This window comes from Catharus ustulatus, chromosome 6, assembly GCF_009819885.2.
Source record: "Catharus ustulatus isolate bCatUst1 chromosome 6, bCatUst1.pri.v2, whole genome shotgun sequence".
Taxonomy (NCBI): Eukaryota; Metazoa; Chordata; class Aves; order Passeriformes; family Turdidae; genus Catharus; species Catharus ustulatus.
The window spans coordinates 17,906,911-17,930,293 of NC_046226.1; the positions used below are offsets into that span (position 1 = coordinate 17,906,911).

At 44.4% G+C, this 23,383-nt stretch overlaps 1 protein-coding gene across 7 annotated transcripts in view; it reads left to right on the plus strand.

Annotated features, from left to right (window-relative positions):
- The window catches only part of FOXN3 (forkhead box N3), a 208,313-nt gene that overhangs the window by 65,127 nt on the left and 119,803 nt on the right, over positions 1 to 23,383 (plus strand). For 2 of the 7 annotated variants that reach the window (XM_033062309.2, XM_033062313.2), the window contains exons 1-2: positions 6,346 to 6,460; positions 9,011 to 9,567. In XM_033062309.2, coding sequence (XP_032918200.1) covers positions 9,025 to 9,567 — 543 coding nt within the window. In that variant the 5' untranslated portion in view covers positions 6,346 to 6,460; positions 9,011 to 9,024. Of the gene's footprint in view, positions 1 to 6,345; positions 6,461 to 9,010; positions 9,568 to 23,383 lie in introns of those variants that run through there. The other 5 variants (XM_033062315.2, XM_033062316.2, XM_033062310.1 and 2 more) reach the window with 3 other exon arrangements.

Sequence of the window (23,383 nt, forward strand, 5' to 3'; positions counted from 1 at the left end):
CTTCCACTGCAGTTTTGCATTGCTTTCCATTCTTTGCTCCCTGGCACTTTTGGTGGGTTGGTCTGTAGCACTAAAAAAGCCACCAAGGATAGAAGTCTGCTTATTCATTTTATGGCACTTTGTGTGTTTCCCACAATCTGCACCCTCTCAGCATCTCTTTGCAGACACAGCTGTAGGTCAGCACAGCCATGCTTGTGTTTCATCCCTGCACCACCTCATGCAGACTCTCATAGTTGTCTCTGTGTTGTTGCAATCTGGGAATCTGTATTTCACAGGATTTCCTCCGGGACCAGCGTTCAAGAAACGTACAGGAAGAGGAGAGCCAAGTAGTGAGTAAAGGACCCTGGAATATCCTGTGCTACAAAAACCTGGAAATCAAGCTGGGACTCACACAAGTATAGTTGTGGCTAGGAAATGCACCTGGCACAAGCAAATGGTCAGAGGAGAAAAATTGCCTTCTGGCTCACAGCAGTTGTAAGGGTAAACTGTGTTTAATGTCAGTTGCCGAGAACTTGATGAGATGTGAACACAAACTTCACTGCCTGTGAGGTCCTGTTGCAAACTTAATTTTGCATGCATAGATACACAAATAAAGGACAAATTCATAAAATAATTGATGAAGTAAACAGTTTGTATTCCAGAAAGCTGAGGCAGAATTTGGATGTTGACTTGAAACAATTTTTTCTTAGTTTTAGGAATTCCACTTGGCATTGCAATTTGGGCACTTTGTAAAAAGAAAATGGTTTTCCATTGAAGCTTCCCCCAAAACTTCTAATCTTTACTTGTCTGCAGTGTTGGCTGCTGCTCTTCTTCCACTGCTTTTGAGAGCAAAAATACAGTTGATTTCTGCTTCTGCTGATTACTTGTAAGTTTGACTTCAGCTGCCAAGTGTTGAATACTGATGTTGAGATAACGCCAGGCCACATCTTGTGACGTTACGCCTTTACAGTAGATAGCAGAGTTTGAGAGCACCAAACCGCAGAACACAGTTCTTTCATTTTTCAGCCTCTTTAGACACTGCAAGTGTACTAGAAATACTGGCTTGTATACAGTTAATATACCAACTGAGTTAGGTGAGTTCAGATCTGTATAGCAGAAGACTCTAGTAAAGACCTGTTTATTCCAGGGACATTTTGCTTTCCACTGACGAGGCTACTGAAATAAGCTGCAGTAGCAGAAGCTTCCCTTTCCCAGTATAAGCTAGTTTTGTGCTTGGGGCCCTTGTATGATGGGTAATTACACTGTGTAAGCATCTCTTACATGGACCCATTTTAACAAATATATGTAGGACAAATGAGCATACATGATGCTGTCCTCCCACCACACGCATGCACAGAAACACAATTGCTGGTAGCAATATAATTTTAGCACCAAGTATACTCATTTTCCTAGAAACTGCAAGCATTACTACATCGTAAATGTGTCTACATTAATTTATAAAGGAGCTATTTAATAAAAACTGTGGGTTTTATTGGAAGAAATTAATTTTATTTTAGTCTGTGAAACATAAATGCTGTAGATAGTTTTGTTTGGTCACACTTCTGACAAAGTTTTGTATTGGTGCTCCTTTTCTCACAGATTCAGTTCTGTTTCTGTTGAGTTTTGCCTGATGGGGAAAATGAGAACTTGAAGACTAATTAAATGCAAGGCTGGGGAAATGCTTTGTAAATCTGATTCCATGGTCTTGAGTGAATGAGCAAAAGATAGATCTATTGGTAAGCTGGAGTAAGGTGGGCCTTCACTGCATGTGCAGCTTATAGCTTAGTGCTGGCTGTGAGTAAAGAAGGGGGAGGGCATGTTTGCAAAAGCCATGGGACAGGCAGGCAGGGTACAAGTGTGCTCAGAGCAGCTGTGAAACCAGAGTTGCTCTCTTTCAGGGCAGCAGGGCACTGTTTGTCAGTCCATTTAGGTGTGTTACCTCTGTACAGGGCAGAGACTCTGGCTGTTCTGGTACTGTTCCAGGAATTCAGACACAGCTGTTTCTCTGCTCCAAAAGCAGGCATAGTGCAAAAAGCAAACCCAGGCATAGTGCAAAAAACAAAACCAGGCTGGTCTGCTGTGGTTAAAAATAAAGAAGTGTTGATACTGCAGGAGAAGAATGCTGAGAACAGGAGTTGTGAAAGAGGAAATGAATAAACACATACTGTATTCATTATTTAGTTTTTATAAGTTCTTGAAGGTGTCCAATATGCTTGTGTTCTGTACAAGATTAAATCCATTGCCTCAGAGAAAACTGAAGATTAGAAATATCAAGACAGATGGGGACACACCAGTCATTCTGCAGGGAGGAAGAATTGATACAAAACAAGATGGTCAGTGTACAGGTGTCAGGGCCTGAGCTGTGTCCCACAGTGAGGATCTGATCACAAGAGTCAAGAGCCCTGTCCACATCACTCTTTGAAGAGCACATCAGGACCCTTAAGAATTTTTTTGTACAGCTGCATGTCTAATTCTAAATCCTAATGAGCAAGCTTTGCTGGCAAACTTGCAGCAGACTTCAGGGAAGAAATCTGACTCTGATGTAGAGAGAATAAACATTGACAAGGACACCAGTCAGTGAAGACATGGTAATTGGAGACCAAGTTAGGAAGAGGGGCTTAAAGGTGAGGATAAATAGTGCAGGACTGTTGAAGTGTGACAGGTGAGACCAGAAGGCAGAAAGTAGAAGTATTTAGCAAGGTCGTGTGACACGGTGTCCTGCTTTTGACTGAAACAGTGGTGCTGTATTTTTGGATTCGGTATGAGAATTAAGTTGTTATCACACTGATGTTTTAGTTGTTGCTGTGCAGTGCTTGCCCTAAGTCAAGGACTTTTCAGCTTCCTGTGCTCTGACAGAGAGAAGCAGGAGGGAGCATACTCAGGACATGGGACCTGAATTGGCCAAAGGAATTTTCCATACCATAGAACATCATGCCTAGTATATAAGCTGTGGGGGAATTGGTCAGGAGGGGCAAATTACTTCTTAGGGATGAACAGGGCATCAGTCAGCAGGTGATGAGCAAATGTATTGTGCATTATTTGTTTCTCTTGTGTGCTCTTCTTCTCTCTGTCTCGTATTATTACTATCATCATCATCATCATCATCATCATCATCATCATTTATTTTGTTTGAGTTATGAAACTATTTCCATCTCAACCCATGAGTTAAGGGGGTTTTTTTGGCTTTTTTTATTCTGGTTCCTTTCCTCACTGTGTGTGTGTGGCAGGGGGAGCAAGCGACTGTGTGGTATTTAGTTGCTATCTAGGGTTAAACCACGACACATGGTCATAATACTAGCAAAGAAAGATGTTCCCAGTAGAGACGGAGATTGAGGGGGGAGGATGAGCCCATGACCCTTGCTGTGCTTGATGGCTTGTGGGAAATTTTCAGGGATTCAAATCTAGAGGAGGATAAGAGATAAAGGAGTATAGGGAGATGGCTGGAAATCCTCATTAAATAAGATACTGCAACATCTGCAGTTGGTATTCTGAAATCTGAGTGGAAAGATTAGACTGTTGTATATTAGCCCACAAGGCTAAAGTGCAGCTCTGCACTGTTGGAACTTCTAATCAGCCTTCAGTACAGCAAGTACTTTGGTCTTGATGTACAAACAGTTTCATTTGTCAGTGTTGCAAATCTTATGCTAAAAGAATTAGTATTATTACTGTCTCAGAAATGGGGAAATCAACACCCTAATAAATTTGGGGGCTTGCCTAAGATTACCGTGAGTATTTAGTTACTTGATGGCCGTACATTAGTTGTTCTGCTGCTGTAGTCTCTAAGCCAGCAGTTAATGCTCTTTCAATGGAGCTGCATGAGACTGTGTGCTCCTTTCTTTTATTAGTTGTATCAGGTATTCCAGCAAAGAGTCAGAAGTTGAGGAGCGGTCTTCCTGAGAGGCAAGACAGTAGTGTTTACTTTGTTGCTGGTATTTTAGTGCTCTGCAAGTCAGCAGCTCCAGTTGCTGTTGAGCTCAGGGGTAAGTGGGAGGCAGCAAGAGGCTGCTCCACACTGCTGCCTCCCAAGGGGCACCTCAGTGGGGAGCATCTGCCGGCCCTCCGACCCAGTCTGTCCCCCTGCTCTCCTAGCCTCCAGCACCCTGGGCTTGATCACGCTGGCTTTTCCGTCTACACAGGGCCCTGCAATGCAATCTCTCGTGTGCACTCTGGGGAAATTCTTACCTGCCATGGAAAAACCAGGAAACTCTGATACTGATCATATTCCACCAATATTCATGGGGAATTTGGTCACTAATTCTGAACAGAACTGAGCTGAATAGGATGCATACATAATGTATTCAGGGTATAATTTTCTTTGCATACTACCCTGCATCTCGTGAGGCTTCCCCCTTCTCACTTCAGAAATACTTCTCATTAGCTGAATTCTCCTTGGTAGTCTTTCAAGACACTTGACTTTTACAAGTGATAATAAAAGCTATAAATCTCCTTGCTTGCCAATAAAGAGGCATGTTGATTCACTCAGAAAAATGTTTGAAGCATTTGGAGTAAATTCAGGTGGGTGGAGTTATGACTTGATAATTTAGTTTGGATTTGAAACCAAACGGCCGTGAGATAAGAGCTGTGTAAACTAATGGTCTTGCTGACTGTGGGAGTGTTAGGGCTGGTGGAGTCACAGGGCAGGATTGCCGGTGGGTAATGATGATACTCTGCTGCCTGATAGGTATTCTTCCCATTCTGCAATTCAGCTGCTGGTGTGTCTTCTTGAAAATATGCAAGAATGTGAAATAGCAGTTCACTGGGTAGGGGAGGGAAAGCTATCGGCAAAAGAAGTCTTAGCTAGTTATGACAGGAATTTCTAGTTCCAGAGAATCAATGAAATGCTTCTTATCCCTGCACTTTGAGAATGAGGTGCTTGCCAGTCTTATCTAAAACTGTGAATTTCGTGAATTTTCGAAGAGATTAAAGGAGGTAACCCATCCATTGGGAAGTAATGCAGAATTCCCTAAAGGTCTTGAGGCAGCTGTTCTAACTTTTCTAAATAAAACAGCTAAAATGTTTTCCTTCCTGGCTTAATGACAATTTCTGTGTCCAGGGAGGACTGCACTGGGAAGAATACCTGTATTTCTGACTTAAGTGATATTGTCTATACATTTCTGCAGCAGGCATTTCTATAGTGAAAGAAGGATTTATTTTAGAGTGTGCTAAATCTGCAAGCATTGTTTACCCAGAGCGGAAGATGTTTGATTTTTGTGGACCAGCTCATGAAAGTTCTATGTACTTGTTTTGTGGATAGACAGCCATACTTCAATTTTGTGCTGCAAATCACTGAAGCTATTTGAGATCTGGCATGTAACATACAGGAGGCTGTACATTCAGCTAGTGCTGTCTAGACTGGACAACTTCATTTTTAAATCAAGTTAGTTCTCTTCAATTCATTCAACTGATGGCAAGGGTTTTTTACTCAAGTTAATACTAGTTATGTCAGGATATCATAGCAGAGAAGAAATGCACTATTTTTCCTCATTGAGGCAAGCCTTCTTCTAAAGCAGACTTCCTTCAGGAAATATCCCTCCTCCCCGTCGGCAGTTACTGCAGATTTCTGCAACACGGTTCTCGCTGTGCACCGCACACCGCAGCAGTGGCCGTAGGGTGACGGTGCCCGGAGCCCGCAGCGGAGCCGCCGTGCGGGATCCCGCGCCTGTCGCTGCCCGCACCCCCGCAGGCCCGGCTCCCGCTCACACCGCGGGGCAGGTGCCTGGCTCCGGCCGGCGGACTCCTGTGCGCCGCCGGGCCGGCAGGTTCGCCCCTTTTCGGCAGGAATTACCTGCCCACTGGGAGGGTGTTGAAAGATGCCTCCCCCGCTCCTCCTGCAGGAGAGGTAGAAGCAGGGCTCCGCTGTGCTGAGCCGTGGGCTCCTGGGGCTCGCCGGTGCCTTCGGTGTACACCGCGGTTCAGCCGGGGCCGGCCTGGCCGGGCGCGGGGAAAGGAGACTCGCACAAGTGGGAGAGCCGCGGCTGCCGGTGCTCCGCGTATCGGGACTTGCGAGCGCCTCCCGCCCGACCTCGGACACCCGCCCGCCCCCGGCCGGCGCCGCCGGCCCGGCACGACCCGGGCGCCCTGCGGGAGGGCACGGCCGGGTCCCCGCCGACGGCCGGCAGGAACCACCGCCCTCCCCCACTGCCGGCGGCCCTCCCTTCCGCGGCTTCTCCCATCGCGGCTGGCCCAGCCCACGTTTTCCCTCTCTCCCCTCCCTCCGTGGTCATGTGTCGCCTTTTTTGTTTGCAGTGGAAACAATTTCTCGCTCTCGGGCTCGCACCGAGGCGGACCGCTGCCCGTCGGGAGCGCGGGGCGGGCGCGGGGCAGGCGGGCCCCATGCAGGCGGCGGAGCCCTGTGCGCCGGGACCCCCGCGGCACCCCCGGGGCTCGGGCTGAGGCGGGGGCGCGCCATGCCTGGCTCCGTCAGATGAAACTTTGTGCCACTGCCATGAAGGGACCGCGGTGAAACCGCCGCCCCCGCCAGGTAAGTTGGTGGTGTTGGTGGTGTTGTTGTTGGCGGGGGTTGCGCGGAGCGGCGCGGTGCAGTCCCGCCCGGCTCGGCCCGGCCCCGCGCCACAACTTGGTCGGGAGTTGGTGCGCGGCCCGGCGTGCGCGCCGCCGTGACCCGGCCGTGCCCGCGCCGCGGGACCGCGCCCGGCTCGAGCTCGTCCCGCCAGGGGTCCCGGCAGCGCCCGGGCGAGGACCTCGGGGCACGCGCGCGCACGTCCGGCGGGGCGCGCGGGGCCGCGCGGGCCGGTGACACCTGGCCGGCATTGGCGGGGTGCGCGGCGCGCGCCGCCCGGCCCGAGCAGCCCCGGTCGCCTGGCAACGCCATTGATTGGCTGCGGCCGCGGCCAATGGGCGCCCGCCCCCCCGCGCGGCGGGTGCGGTGGGAGCGCGGGCGGGGGGCCCGCCCCGGTGCGCCCCCCTCCGGCCGCGGCGGGAGCGCGTGCGGGGCGCGTCTGCCGGAGCTCCCGCGGGTTAAACGCGTTCGTCCGGCCGCGGGCTCGCCCGTCACCGGCGCTCCTTTGTCTGCCGCCGGGGCGCCGCTGCACCGCCACCGGCCTCGTTGGCAGGCCCCCCGGTACCCCCGGTGTGGCCCCAGCCGGGCCCCGCCGCCGCGGGGGCTGCCCCGGACACTCCTCCCGCCCGCGGCGGCCCCGCTGGGAGCCGCTCTTCGGCCGAGCGCCGCCGGACTTCCCTGCCGGCGCTCCGTGCCGGCCCGAGGGGGCTGCGCGGGGCCGCGGCCGCCCGGTCACCCCCGCTGCCTGGGGCGCGGAGAGACGGGGAAAAAAAATCATGAAGTGATACGGCCCTTTGGGAGGATACTGGCAAATAAGGAAATTAAACAGAAAGAGAGCAGCATGTTGTCATAGCAACAGTGCAATTAAATTACTTTACTGTCAGCCATCATATAATTTTCCTGTTTAGAAACTCATGGGACAGAACTTCCATTTGGTGTCAAAGTTGAGTGTGTGGCTTAGGTAGGCAATGCCACTGCCCCTGGACGCTGGCCATTCCCTTGTTTACCTTCTGGTTGCGCTGGATGCAGTTTTGAAAACTAGGAAGTGGGGCCGACGCAAGTTTGGCCTCCTGGTGTTTATATCTGCCTCGGTATTTTTTCCTTTTCCAGATACTGACTCATGTAAAACTGCACATTTTCACTGAACATGTTGAGTGTATTGATGGGCTTTTGTGCAGAAAAGTTCTGTGTGTTTCATTTTTAGTAAATGTCTGCTTCGGTGTGACTTCTTTCTAGAAAGACCCAAAGACCTTAGAAGTTCTCATTTTTGCCCATTTATGACAGCTAAATTAAACCCCATTATTTCTCTTTCCCATAATGGCTGAGCTGCTCTGTTTTTCCCTGCAGATTGATAGTTCATTCTGTTGTTACCTGTAGCTTTTTTAGCCTTTCATTTACAGTATTGACCGTGTGACTGCATGACTTCAGGCAGCTGTTGGGGTTATCTTTTAGGTACAGGGAATCATTTTGTTCTTGTTCAGTGTTTGTGCAGAAAGTTTCGTCCATTTAAATTCTGTTATTAACTCCGTCCAGTTTTTGTTCCACTTCTGTTCATATCTCCAGACCTAATTCCTGGCAGTTTGACAGTATGTAGAAGATAAGGGAGCCTGTCTTCTGCTTCTGAAGTAGAATTGTTGGGCACATGTGCTTCTCTCAAATTGGGCAGGACCCCAACTTCACTTGGCCTCTGAACTGCTGAGGTCGTCGCAAATTTTAGTGCTCATAGGTGTCCCCCAAGGCCTGCTGGTACAGTACCCTCTGCAGCTCATCCCACCTCTCACAGGCCATTGTTGAGCATCACAATGGTCTTTCTGACTCTTGTTTTCTGCTGTTTGAAATAAGTCCAGCTTATGTTAAAATCTTCTCTGTTTACATACATTTTTAAAGTACTCTATTGCTCTGGCACTTGGCTTTCCCATTTCTTGGCCCTGGGCCCAAAACTACCGGGTGTTGTTTTCCCTCCTACTTTATCCTGACCTTGCTAGTTTTGAAGTTCTGCTCTCATTTCTGAGTTTTGGTACAACCAAGTCAGTATGGATGTTTGTCTGCCTAAGCCTTTATCCAGAGTGATTTTAATCATGGTGCTGTTGTATTGTCCTCAAATGTGAAACAGCTGAAATTAATCTGAAGCAACTGGCCATAAGTCACTCTTTTTTTTTTAGTTCACATCCTTATTAAAGTGATACAATTGGAGCATTCAATAGTTTGAAAACACCGCTTGCTCTTTAAAGAGACATGGTTTGGAATTTCCTGTGTGGGGCTTCATGTGCATGCAGAACTGAGGTGTATCTGGATTATAATTTTATTTTAACAACTGAAATTTTTTCCCTTGTGTTAATTTTAGATAATTTTACTCTACAGTTGTGGGTGAGTGTTATGTGAAACTGTCATGTTTAATACAGATGGCAAAAGGCCAAGTGACCAGTTAGGGAAAAGTTGTCAAAATGTTACACAGGACCTTTTTTTTTTAACTTTTCTCTTTCTCCCTTTTCTTTGGATTCACTCTCCCAGGAGCTGCTGTCTAAATGGGTCCAGTCATGCCTCCCAGTAAGAAGCCAGAGGGCTCAGGAATTAGTGTTCCCAGTGGATTGAGCCAGCGTTATCAAGATAGTGATTTATCAAAGGCACTTCATGATGACGAAGACCTAGATTTCTCTTTGCCTGCCATCAGATTAGATAAAGGGGCCATGGAAGATGAAGAACTAACTAATTTGAACTGGTTACATGAGAGCAAGAACTTGCTGAAAAGCTTTGGGGACTCGGTGTTAAGGAGCGTAAGCCCTGTTCAGGACATCGGTGATGACACACCGCCGTCTCCTGCCCACTCTGACATGCCCTACGATGCCAAGCAGAACCCCAACTGCAAACCTCCTTATTCCTTTAGCTGCCTCATATTTATGGCCATTGAGGATTCGCCAACCAAAAGACTGCCTGTAAAGGATATATACAACTGGATCTTGGAACACTTTCCATATTTTGCAAATGCACCCACTGGATGGAAAAATTCTGTGAGACATAATCTATCCTTGAATAAGTGTTTTAAGAAAGTGGACAAAGACCGAAGTCAGGTGAGTGTGGAACTATGGGAACCTGTCTGGCTCTGAAAATACTCACCTCCTAATCCCAGAATATGTCCTTAACAGTGAGATACGGAATGTGCACCCTGTGCCTGGTAACGCAGTTGATTAAGTTCAGAGAGCCAGCATTTCTTTAGCATTACTCATTCAGATTTTATTAAATTCATTGTCTAGACATCTGTAAGAAAGTGTTCGGTGTGTTTGTGTGTGTTTTTCCCCCCAGCTGGTGTCTTCATGCATAGTGGTTAAATATTGTTTTTAGTTATCATGCTGGGTAATGGTTTCCAGCTATACTAGATGAATGTAATCATGTTATAAATAGGCTGCTTGCTGTTCTTGGCTTATACAAATGTATAGTGAAAGGGTATGCCTTATGTAAGAGTCCATCGCTATTGCCCTGGTCTGTGTTGTAATAAAAAAAACCTTTTCTTTCTTTTACACAAGGAGGATAATTGTGATGAAACTTTTTTCCATTTCAAGCAAGTTTTTGAGAAACTCTTCAAAGACAGGACACAGGTCTGGCATCAAAGGTGAACATTACCATTCACCAAAATTTCTGGTGTTTTTTGGGCTCATGTAACTTCTGCAGCTGGTGCAGAGCAGAAGCCCTGGGAGCACATCTTTGCTTTTGGATCTCGGTTGTTGTCTCCTGGTTTCATTGCTGATTCCCCAGCAGCGTCTGCAGGAAGAGGCTGTGTATGAGGGAATGGGAAAGTGAGCGGAGCAGTGGGAGCAGTCCCTTGTATAGCCTTCTACTCTGTCAGTCTGCTAGGAGCAGGAATCAATTTCCAAAGGAGACCTTCTCAAGAAGCAGTGGTCTGGATGAATCTTTGGCAAAGTGGTAGTATACTGATAAAAATACCGGCTTGCAGATTAATTTCAGAGGCTTTCTCACAGATTAGGGAAATAAATACCAGGTAGAATCACATCACTTGTGGTCTGTCTCTAAAATTGGCTGAAGATCAGAAAGTGAACACTTTCCCCTGGCAAAAACAATAGATGCACTCAGCTTTTGTATTTCAGTGACTTAAATGCTGTGATTGTCTTGTAACTTGTTACCCTGAAACTAGACTTCTCTTGGTGGTGCTGTTCTCCCTATTTTGTGTGCAATTTAACTTTAAAAGCTCTGGAATAGCAGATCAAGTAACTCTAGAGGAAGAGTCATATGCTATCCTAAACTAGCAACTTTTCACTTTAGATGAGTTAACTTTCTTTTCTATGGAGCTTTCATTTTTAAAGGATTGACACGTCTGTCTTTCTTTTCTCTTTTTAAAAAGTATTATTACCTAGAATTCACGGTCCCTGTATTGCTGATCACACACTGTATGTTTGTATTTTTATAAATTAATTGCTGTGGAAGCTCGTGTGTGAGATGGAAAAAACGTGCTCCTGACCTGGGTCCTGTTTTGTGTAAACCAGTCTTAAATTCTGGTTTGGAAGTGGGACTATAATAACAAACGGTGTAACAGACCTTTATGACTCTGTCCCAGACTGTGAGAAATCTTCACACAATGCATTTAAAAAACCACCAACTGGCAAGGCATGTTTTCAACTCTACCATTTGTGTTTTGTTCTGTTCCTCTTCCTCTGTTTACAAGTTGACTATTTAGATTTCAGCTTCCTTCCTATGAGGGAGGAATGTCTTCATGTCTATCTGTCAAATATCCGGCCATCCACTGAGCTCACGTGAACAGTACCACACTGCACTGCTGCTCCGGGGGGAGGTGGCACAGCACCATGCATGACTGGTCACCCACATCTCAAATTCTTTGTTATGACCATGGTTACATAGCTATACAACAAGGTGTGGTGGGAGGCCTTGCCTGTATGAATCACAAGGTGAAGTTTTAATAATTCCAGGAAAATCCCAGATTTTGAGAAAGAATTTCTTCCAGTTCCTGAAGATACTAATAACTGCAGGTTTAAGGTGAATGAGATGGGAATCTCAAACGTAAAATGCACCACAGCAGGTCATTCAAGTCCCATGCTGGGTGTTTTGTGCGTCCTGGCCAAGGGATGTGGCAGACAGTCCTGAGTGCAGAATTGGCCCTGGGTCAGAGTTGCTGAATCAGGTGCTTGACAGCTAATTGTGGACTTGGAAAGCAGTAAATGTCAACTGATGGCTTTGAAAATACTTTAGTGTGTGTGCACACTTCGGTTTGATTTGTACCTTGCAACAAATGTCTTTGCTGTTCTGAAGGAAGGTGTCCATCTAAAGGGTTCTCTGGTTTTGGTATGGGGCTTGGGGCAGGGGAATGGGGAGGTTTTCATCTGTAAGAAATCATTTTATGTTACTTCTCCTTTGCAGACTGTTTTTGCAAATTGTAGGGTTGGGGTCTGGTTCTTTTACTGGTTTTGCATGGAAAAAAGAAAAAAGCATTTAGCAAATGGCATGTTATGAAATGCTAACAAGATGGGCTCTAAAACTTGTACAGTATGGAGGGGAAGAGTTAATCGGTGCTGGGAATTGCAGGCATTTCCCGATTGATGTGCGTTGACACATTGTGAAAACCTAGAAGCTTTTCCTCTCATAGTTGTGCTTTCCAGTGTTTGTTTATGTAGCCTTTCAGTAATCATTTTTCTAAAAAAAGTTCTGCTGAACACTTAATTCTTTTTTGAACTCCCTCTGCATAGTAGTTTTCTCAGTCTTGAGTTCCACTGGTTTATATTCATAGGGCTAAATATGCATCTAATAGTCTGCAGCTTTTTCTGCCTGCATATGAATGCTTGAATTTCCTGATGTGAGATCATTGTAATGGAGAGGGGGGAAAAAAATTTAAAAGGACAGGCTTCATCACTTTGTTTTTTGACTTGCCCTGTCCTGGTGCTTTTAGGTCTGGTGTGGAATGCCAGGAAAAGAGGATTTGTTTTTACATTGCTGCTATTCCACATCAGCTGCCATCAGGCTTACCTGGCATATCAAAAACTTGGCTGCTCATGTAGCTGCGATGAGGCTGATCTGGATCGAGACAGAGAGCTGGGCTGAAGAAGGGAAAATGCTGAGCCCTTGATTGTACAAACCTCTTTGCATTGAGCTCAGCAGTTTAATAATAGTTGGCCAGAGTGAAGTTATCACATGATGGGGAGTAGATGTGGAGTTCCCTGGCTTTGTTTATACTGCCAGACCTGTGAATTCACTTGTTCAGATTAATCCTATTGTGAGCATACAGATCTAAATGTCCTGTAGTCTGTGTCCCACTTAGTACAGCCCGTTAGTCCATGACTTCCCTACCATCTGGTCCTTGGCTATAGAGAGGAATTTTTCTTGTATATGTGTCTCCATAGCAACGAGTTTGCAGTTGATATGGAAAGTAAGCAGTTGCCCTAGCAACGGAGTTACTGATGTGGCAGCTTCTCTGCTTGCAGGGAAAGGGCTAAGCTAGTTCAGACCCATTATGTAGGTTTGCTGTGATTATAGCTATGCCCACTAGTGCTGCTCAAGCTAAGGGGTGGCTGAAAAATTTTGTTACAAGCCCTATTTCTGCCTCCCTTGAAAATCTAATTTATTCATATAGGGATTCCTGCTTTGAGCAAAGGTTGGTGGGATTGTCTTTACAGGGTGTGTGATGTGTCTGTGCCTTTTATGAATTCAAACTTCCTCAGTCATCGTTATCAGATGGGGGGGAAATAATGTTTGACCTCACTGGCTTCGCTGCAGTATTTTTGTCTCAGTGAACAGCTCACTGTTACAAAGATTGGAGCTTTTGTCCCCGTGCTCCTCTCTGCTGTTCTGCTGGTTTTTCCCTGGTCTCTGCTTCTTTGGGCATCCATTCTATCAAGAGGGCTCCTCTTTGTGTCTGCTTTGCATTGTCTGAGATAGGGAAACACACACATGCTTCTGGCTGTGTGCATGAAGAAATTCAAGTATCTGAAAGGTTTATTTGGCACTTATGCTGAGGGATGTCTTAATAAAAATGTAATGAGGGTAAAGGATATGTTTATGGGGATGGGAGAAGAAAATTCTCCTTGCTTGATGTGGAAGTTATTCTTAGAAGTACATGGTCCATAACTGGGTCATGGAGATCCAGCCAGGCTCCTCCTCCGTCTGGAGCAGGCTCTGAGATCTGAGGACTCTGAGCAGTGCTTGAGCTTTGCAAGAGCTGATATCCAGCTTGTCCTCTTCTGATGGACTGTCTCTCATAAGCACAAGTGAGACTTTTCAAGAGTGCCTCCTGAAAATGTCTTTCCTCTGATGTGATAATATCTGGGCTTTTGGCAGTTAAAATCCTGTGGAAAGATCAGTGCTAGCTGGAGTGAGAGAAAAAGGACCCTGCTTGTTCTTTGTTAGAAACTCCCGATCCAATCTGCATATGCACAAAGGTGAAGGAGATAGGATCCTGTCCTCTCTCTTCTAATGTCGCTGAGGTTTCCTGTGAAAGTTCAGTTTCACACTGGGGATAGAAATAATCTCCTCTGTTTTTAAGGTTATCACCTAGACTGATCGAAATAATGAAGCGTCAGAATTTCACTTCATTTGTAACATCTGGGGAAACTAAAGTGAAAAAATACCGAAAATCAAACCCAACTAAACAGCCCCTCAGATTCATGTTAAAGGTTTCATGTGCTATGGACTCCATTAGAAAATTAATGTCCTAAGTGAGCTGGTGCAACTGTTAATTTAATTATTAAAATGGTATTTTGTGGTTTTAAACTGGAATTTGTCTAGTTTAACTTGAAATGCATTTTCTTATATTTGTCTGACATATGAAAAAGCTCTCTAATATCAGAAGCTTTTTCCTCAAATCAGTATGCAGAGAAACAAGCATCATCTCTTTCTAGAGAAATCGTAAGTCTCTAGAACCATACTATAAGTGGAGTTGCAAGATATTAGACAATTTATGGAGAACTTTTCTTGAACCCTTTCAGTTTTATTTTTGAATTGCAAACCCGAGAATTATACAGGATATTTAAATAATAGATTTCCTAAAGCTGTGCGTGGAAATAACACTCTTCATTTCACTGGCTTCCAGCTGCTTGACTTTACATCAGAGCTAACTCCTTGGAATCTGCCTGAATTGACTGTTTTAAAGCTGTACAAAGCACAAGCAGTTTATTTCAAGTAATGACGGGAGAGATGGCAATATCCAGGGAATCCACTGAACCTTGTATCTAAGGTATTTGTGTTATCTTGCTCTCAGTTAAGATAGCCTGCAGGCAGGTGCCCTGCTACATAACTGAGGTGTTGGTTGCACAGTGACAGGCCATTGACCTAGCAGAGGAGATTGGCCACTTAGGTTAAATAAACTGGAGGAACAGGCTCTGTGCTCCTCACCCACAGCAAAGATGATGCAAAGCATCTGAAGCAGCACTGAAAGAATGTAGGAAATCAAGAGCGAGCTGCTCTTTACCCATTGGGCTTGGCCTGTGGTGAGGTTGATGAGTCCATTTCTCAGCTGTGTTTGCACTCCCTTGCTTCCAGCTGTTTGCTCCATCAGCTTTCTGGCACATGAACTTTCATGTTTCTGTGACAAACAACCGATCTGTCTGGATTTATCTTTCACTCTTCTTTTAATTCTTGTGTTGCTTTTCAGCTTAAGTCCCCAATTCAGGATACAATTCAGTCTAGGTAACAGTTGTGCCAACATGGCAAGGGGAATAGAGATGATGGGGAGGCTGGGCATTGCCAATTGGGATTGCTGAGACAAGCCATTCCTTACAGAAGAAGGGCTGGCAGCTGCATGATGCTTGACTGATTGGTGGGGTAATGGATGTAGTCCCTGCCCCAGGGTAAAGGTTAAGGTAAAACATGAACAGAAGTTTAAATGCAGTGGGATGCTTTCTTCTGCCGGATGTGTTTGTTTTGGTTTCCCCTTAGGAACAGGACTGTGCTGTTTGCTGTTCAAGTGGTCTGTGTTAGTGACTCTTCTTGGTGTTTTACAGATTTGAAGTGATCAGAGTTTGGGCTGCTATTCTCATGCATGAACCCTGCCAAATCTGGCTGCCTGTTCCCTTTCCAGAGAGGTCAAATTGGTCTGGGGCTGTATTGCAAGCCCCTCTTCAGATCAGACTGGCACATGTGGCACTGTCTAGTGATTGGGCCGAAAACTCTATGTGTGATTTTTGTTTGGGTTGTTGTTGTTGGGCTAATACAGCTGGATTCATTTTCAGCTCGTGGTTGCTGTGGTCAGAGGAAGACCAGTGTCAGCACAGGCCGTGGGCTCAGCTCTGTTTAATCTGGCATGAAGCTGTGCCTGCAGCTTCCAGCCAGCTCAGAGCTGACCTGGTTGACATCAGGAGAAGATGGGAAAGAGAAGGGGTGAAGGATGCTCTCACCTTTGAGAGCACAGGCTGTGCTTAAACCACTGGGGGCTGCTTGTATGTTCAGTCAGATACATGCTTGGTGCTGGATGGGGTCTGTAAGACGTGGGTGAAATGGTCCAACAAAAACTGCACCAGGATGTGTACATGTGCGTTTTTTCAAGATTTGTTTCTGTTGCTCAGGCTTCTTAATTTTGGCAGTAGATGTGGCTCTGTGGACCTGTGCTGTGCATCCTATGAAAAGCTGTTATGGAAGAGGAAAGGATGTCTATAAAATCAATTGTCAGGCTTTTCCCATGCTGTTGTCATTAGCTCCTCATCATCTCCTGTGTTTTGTTTTTTTCCAATTGTCAGAGAGATAATGAAGTGCCTGTGTTACTGCCAGCAAAGGAAGCACAGATCTTGGAGCTTCACTCTGGTCTGAGCACAGAGTCCTCACTCCTGAAGGATGTGAGCACACAGGAGTACTTCTACATGTCCATGAGTGAATGTGGCAAAGCATGCCCCTGAGCACCAGGCCCACAGTGGTGGCTGTGTTAACTCCAGCCGTAGCTGAACATCAGAGATGAACTGGGCTTGCTGGTGTGGCTGAGTGTATGCGCTTCTGTCTTGCATTTCAGTTCTTCAGCAAAACATCAAAGAATCCATTTTAGTTACTAAATATGTGTCCCTTAGAATTCCCCCTTCCTTTCTTAAAAGGGAAGTGAAGTGTTTTATGTTGTCTGAAAGAGCCCAGCAAATTGTGCTGTGTGGCTTCTTTTCCTGGGTGAACATCTTGAGAAAAAATATTTTAAAATCTTGGTCATAACTGAGCAGTTGAAAATAATTGAGCAGTTGAGAATACTTTTCAGGCAGCCTGAAGCAGTGTTTAAGTTGCTGGAGAAGCTACCTTTCTTTGCTCTGGATTCAGGCAGTTACCATGTCCCCACTGAACCTTAGTTCAGTCCTGCAGCATGACTGTATTTCTGGTAGAGTCATTCACACAACTGGCCCAGCGGGATCTGGCAGCAGTCTGCGAGTTGCTCATACCTGTTCCTTCTGTGTTATTTTCAGCTTATTGCTGTATCTTCATCATAAATCTAGTTAATACAAGTGAATGGTATAGAATAACGTAGCCAAAATCCTTATGAAGAAGGGACTGTGTGTGGCTGTTTTTAATTTAGCTGGTTGTCATTTGTATGTTGAGCAGTAGTAGGTTAGCATATGAAAGCAGTTGACTACTGGCATTGCAAGACTGGGCAGACTTGCTAGATGAGGTCATGGTGCAAGCACTGCATGTGGCTATAACAAAGCCGTATGTCTTGAAACTCAAAAAGTCCAAGTGCAAGGTGCTCCATCTGGGTCGGGGCAATCCCAGTTATGAGCACAGGCTGGGAGATGAAGTCATTGAGAGCAGCCCTGTGGAGAAGGACTTGGAGGTTCTCTTGGCTAAAAAGCTGGACATGCACCAGCAATGAGTGCTGGCAGCCCAGAAAGCCAGCTCTCTGCTGGGCTGCATCCAAAGCAGTGTGGGCAGCAGGCTGAGGGAGGGGATTCTGCCCCTCTGCCCTGCTTTTGTGGGACCTCACCTGCAATGCGGCATCCAGCTCTGGGATCCCCAACATAGGAAGGGCATGGACCTGTTGAAGGGGGTCTGAAGGAGGGCTGAAGATGATCAGAGAGCAGAAGCGTGTCTCTGGAGGAGAGGCTGAGAGAGCTGGGATTGTTTAGCCTGGAGAAGAGGCTACAGGAAGACCTCATTGCATCCTTCCATTACTTAAAGGGGACTTAGAAAAAAAAGGGAGAGGGACTTCTTACCCAGGCAGAGAGTGACGGACAAGGGGAAACAGTTTTAAATTAAGAGGAGAGATTTATAGGAGATGTTTGGAAGAAATTCTTTACTGTGAGGGTGGTGAGGGACTTGGCACAGGTTGCCCGGGGAAGCTGTGGGTACCAGATTCCTGGAAGTGTTCAAGGCCAGGCTGAATGTGGCTTAAAGCAGCCTGGTTTGGTGAATGGCATCCCTGCACGTGGTGGCTGAGTTAGAACTAGATGATCTTTGAGGTCTCTTCCAAACCTGACCCTTCTATGATTTGATTCAGTTACTCTTGTGAACACAGATTTAAGAAAAGCCCCATATGCCTACCTCTGGTTAAGTTTTGCATAGCGAGCATCTAGGGAAAGACATGGCCCAAAGCTTTTTATTGCTAAGTAATTTGCTTTTATTTTTTGATATGTAGTCTGGTATTTTTAATCAGTACAAGTCTGGTAAAGATCTTCTAGGTAAAGGAGGATACTGAGGAAAGTTCATTTTTATGAGATATGTAAGAATCCTGTTGGTTTTGTGATACTTCGTCGGTTTTAAAGTAGTTTAGAAACAATGAGACTTTCCTTTCTTCATAAGCAACAACTGTCTTGTTATGATTCAGTAGTTAAATTTTGGTCTCAGGAAAAAGCTATTTAGCTTCCTAACATCTGTCATTCAATCTAATTCCCAGTTGAAGTCCCTTCCCCAACCATTCCTCACTGGCTCCAGTGTCTCAGAGCTGGCTTGAAGCAGGGTACCCTCTAAGCTCCAGAGATGAGAAATTATTATGGGTGGGCTGGGGAGGAGAAGAGTTGCCAAAATTGATTATCTGGCAGTGTTTCATTGACAAGCAGCAGATAAACATGTGTGGTTGGTGCAGGTGCAATTATGAGTCCCTGTCCTTACACGTGACCTCTGACATCCTTAAAGGTAAAGTGGATCCCAAATATGTGCTTGGATGATTTTTTTCAGTCTTGTAGCTTAGTTTTTTTGGACTTTATTCCTGTGTGTCTTTTCTCTGGCTTGGAAGAATTCAGGCGCAGAAGTAATGCCATATGCTTTCTTTAATGGTGTGGGCAAAGGCAGATATTCTGGAGGACCAGGCGTGTTGCTGTTGGAGAGTGGCCCTATGGATGATTTCAGCAGTCTGGCTGCCCTGGGACTAAGTGGCCTCTTAGATGGGGGCAAGAAACACCTTCCTCAAGGGCACTGCTTTTAGCAAGGGCTTCCTGAGATATTTTCACTTAGCCCAAAATCAGTATCCAGGACTGAAGCTCACAGTAATTCTTACCTTTAATTACACAAGAGAGTATAGAATACTTTGACTCTACCATGCCATCATATCCATGATTCCTCTTAGCCTGCAGCCTTTGGATCTCAGTGATCAGGTGGCTGGAGCTACTGAGTTCTTTGGTAGTTGGGATAGAGCACCCATTCATGCTTGTCATCACTGCTATGTTTGGCCATTTATTGCAATGGCAATAAAACAGTGGTTATCCTTTCTGGAGAGTAAGCACATTTATAAGAGTCTTGATGCTGACGAAGTTTATCTACATGCTGGCAACAAAACTGGCTTTTAAAGAGTCCTGAATTTCTTGTAGCTGTAAGTGGTGTCAAACTCATCAGTGATCAAGGTCACGTAAGGCAAGCAACAGGGGAGGGAAAGAAAGGGAGTGACCTTCCTACTTTGGCATACAACTTCTTTTCCTCCTGAATTTTTTGTGTGTCATTGTTGGCCCTTCTTAGCCTGAAACGTTATTTTTTTTTCTGTTCTCCCACCAGTTTAGACTCCTGAATTCAGAAAAACTGCTTTTGATTTATCTTGAGTATCAACAACAGAATTGAGACTGAGAGCTGTGAAAAGTAGCTGTTGTGGCCATAAATGATCCCTCTCCATACTGCTTAGTTATCCATAATAATAATTTTGGCGATGGTATGTTTTAATTAATTTTGTTAATTTATTTCTGTTCACATTTCAGTTGTTCACATTTAATTTGGGCTCTTATGAAAAAATTATCTTGGGAACAAGTGTAAGATTTTGTGGGGGACTCTAAGGATCTTAAATGTGAGGGGGATTTTCCTTGTTGCAGTGGAAAAGATACCAAATTGCTGCCCTTAGCCAGTGACTTAAGATACCGAAACACTATCTGCAGCATGCTGAATTGCTATATTTCATTGCAACAGTGAAGAGTAGCAATTTACCACTAGCTGAGAGCTCTCAGGATTTTGAAGCACCAGTGTAACTTGCTGAAAGACGGCTGTTGGTAAGCAGAGGAATGAACAGGCAAGTCTCAATGGCATGGAGAATTGTCTGTGGCAGTACATGGAGCAGAAACTTATTGATGGAATTTTGCATAAGAGAATCTAGTTGTATGGTGAATTCACACTCATTCAAGCTTTGAGCAGGAAATTAGCCTGTACTCCAGAGCTATGTTTATGAGATCCCACAGCTGCCTACTTCTGGAAAGGTACTCACTGAGATGAAGTAACTATTATGAATGTATTTCTGAGTTTACAGTCTGAAAAAAGTGTCTACAGTGCAACTTGCAGGAGCTGTGGGGGGTTAATGCAAGACTAGGGTTAGTTGCTGACTTAAGTTATCTCAAGGTTTCATTTACATATCTGTATCTCTTTTCCACACCCTTTAGTGGGGAGAGTGGGAACACATCTCGTAGGTTCTGTATGCTTCAGTAAAAATAGGGAAATCGTTCATTAAATGTTTTGGTTTTACATTAGCAGAAGGGATGTTAAACATCACCATTAAGGTTTAGTGGTTCAGAATGCAATTAATGTAGAACTTTTGCAGAACTTTAGATCTCTTTAAATAGTTGAGAAAAACTACATAGACCTTACAAGGACAAGATCTTCATCTTTAGGACTAAAATCCTTGCAGGAAAAGTTGTATTTGAAGGATTCTCCTCGGTACCACTGCTTTGCAGTGCCTGGTTGTGTGCAGCCTTCTCAAGCCCCAGAGAAACCCAGAATCACTGCACTTCCAGAGATCATCACTGCTCCTGGGAGCACTTTGAAGGCTTTTGGAGAGATTTTTGACAGATTTAAGAGCTGCCTGCTGCTGGTGTATATGAAGCTACAGTTATACTTAGGCGTTGGGAAAATACCGTGGGTCAAAAGGTATTCAGTTCTGCAGGAATTCCCTTCAGACATAATATTTATAAATAAATTTAACTGGAAATAATGATACGATTCTTACATAATTCCACCCTTCCTTAAGTACTTGAGGACTAAAGGGCTACACATTAATAGAATCACAGAATCATGGAACATCCTGAGTTAGAAGGGATCATTGAGTCCAGCTCCTGGCCCTGCACAGGGCACCCCAAGCATCACATTGTGTGCCTGAGAGTATTGTCCAGACACTTCTTGAACTCTTCAGGCTGGTGCTGTGACCACTTCCCTGGGGAGCCTGTTCTAGTGCCCAACCATCCTCTGGGTGAAAAATCTTTTTTCTGATACAATGATGTAAGTAGTTTTGTGGCTTTCCTGCATAACTGAAGTAAGGGAATGCATGGTGTGCATGGAAAGTGCAGGTTTTCAGTCTTCAGTTAGGAGAGATGGGAAGTTGGGGAGTCAGGATGTGGCTGAGATGGCTGAGAATTAGGCAAATGCTGGCAGTTGTACCATTGCATGGTTTGCTTTGAAGCAGTAGGATGAACTTGTCCAGAATGTTTTTTCCTGTTTTGGCAATTAATGTAATGCATTTATTTTTATGTAATTGCTCATTACACTAATTTATTTGTGTTTTCTCTCTTACCCTTCTATACAGATGAAAGTTTTCCCCTTCAATGCTCAGGGTTAAGTATACAGACCTTGCTTTTGTGAAGGAGTGTAGGATTGGTTTACAATTCTATATTGATCTGCAATACTTTTTAGACTTCTGACTGCATGACAGAGAAAGAGTAAAGAAGCTATCATAGAGACAAATTGAACAGAAGATGCAGTTTGATGCTAGCTGCCAGCTCTTGAGGCAAATGTAGTTTTGTTGTTCATTATGTACCCCCTTTTTCTGCTTAATTTTTTTTTAACCTATCTGTATATATGTTTGTATATAGAAATACTTTTTATATATAAAAAGTGTTAGAGAGTCACACTGTTTTTTAGATCATCCAAACACTTTCAAGGTAAAATGGGAGCAAAAATTGGGTTGTTAGATAGAGCTTTCTGTCTGCTTGTGTCTCTGTGCCAGGAAAACAAGATGCTGTGGTACATAAGATGTACATAGTGGTACATCTTAAATCCCAGAATCACAGAATATTCTGTGTTGGAAGGGATGCACAAGTACCTTCAAGCCCAGCTCTCAAGTGAATGACCCAGACAGGGATCAAACCTGCAACCCTGTCATTAGTAGTAGTAGTACCATGTTCTGACCACCTGAGCTAATCTCTGCAAAATTTCCTTGGAAAAGATGCGTTGCCACAACTGGTTCTGAGTTAGTCTAAACAGATGAGTCTAAATTAAGAGTCTTAACTAAACCTGAACCATCTCATTTGTTTTTTCCAAAACAAATCAGCATTTAAAAATTAGTAAAACACCTCCACTTTTTTGTTGTTTCAGGTTTTGGTAAAATGCCTCTAATATTTCACTGCCTCTTGGGGAGTGCTGCATTTGTTCAGGGGAATAAAGTTCCTTGTTCTTGGCTTAGCAAGTCTGCTTTCATGTGTCATTTGCTGTTAGGTTTTAGAGCTGAGTAATTTTGAATTTGGGAAAACAGAAATGTAATTATGACCCTTTCCATTAAGAAACAAGGTTTTCAGTCATTTTTGGTTGAAGAAAAAGAAAAGTTTTCATTTAGAAAGCCTTGATTTTAATTTGTAGCAATGAAATTGTAGGAAAAGTTTTGCTTTTTCATCCTTTTCTTCTGTGACTTGGAAAATGTCTTCCTCCTGCCAGCTAAAATACTTGAATTATTTCAGTTTCAAAGTAAATATGCTTATAATCTAACCACTTTTGCTAATTACCTCCTGCTCTTTCACCAGTACTAAAGTTGCATTCACCCTCCAGTAGTGTGCATTTGGCTGGCTTGGGCTGATGGGACAAGAGTCTGTGTCTTAATTATGGTAGAGTTATCCACTTGTGTGCCACATCATCTTGTATTTATTCCCCTTGCTATTTATAAAACAAGGTTTGCAAACTTGTTGGATTGGCACTTTGAATCTTTAATTTGGACATGCATTTAAAAGGGGAAGAATTTGCTTCATCGGTGAACTTGCCCTTTCTTGTGTTTTGACTATCTGTTGAATCCTCTTGTTTGGAATCAGGTGAAAAATTAATAACAGTTCTAGAGTTGTTTAAACAGCTTTTCAGTCCATACCATGTGTAGCTTTGGACTTCTTGTACTATGTACCAAGACATGCTTTTGTTTGGAAAGGAAGGGAATTTTGCAATTGCTCAAATAAATTTTCTGTTTGTGTTGCATGGCTTTTAATTTAGACCAAGTAATGTTAGCATCTAAGGGTGTGTTTGTGTAATAATGTGAATGAATATGATAAGAGTGGTGTGGGAGGCTATTTATATAGAGATTTGTATCTTAAAAGTTATGAAATGGGCTTAAAAATCACGTTGTCATTTAAAACAATTAAAGGAGGAACTATGTGCCTTATTTTAGAGCCTTTAAGAACTTTTACAAGCTCTTTTATAGAAGCAAAGACAGCTGGAAGGGTTCTTTGGTTTGTCCCACCCCACCTTGATTTTGCATCATCTCATGACTTTCTAATAGAAACATCTAAAATACCAACATGCTAAAAA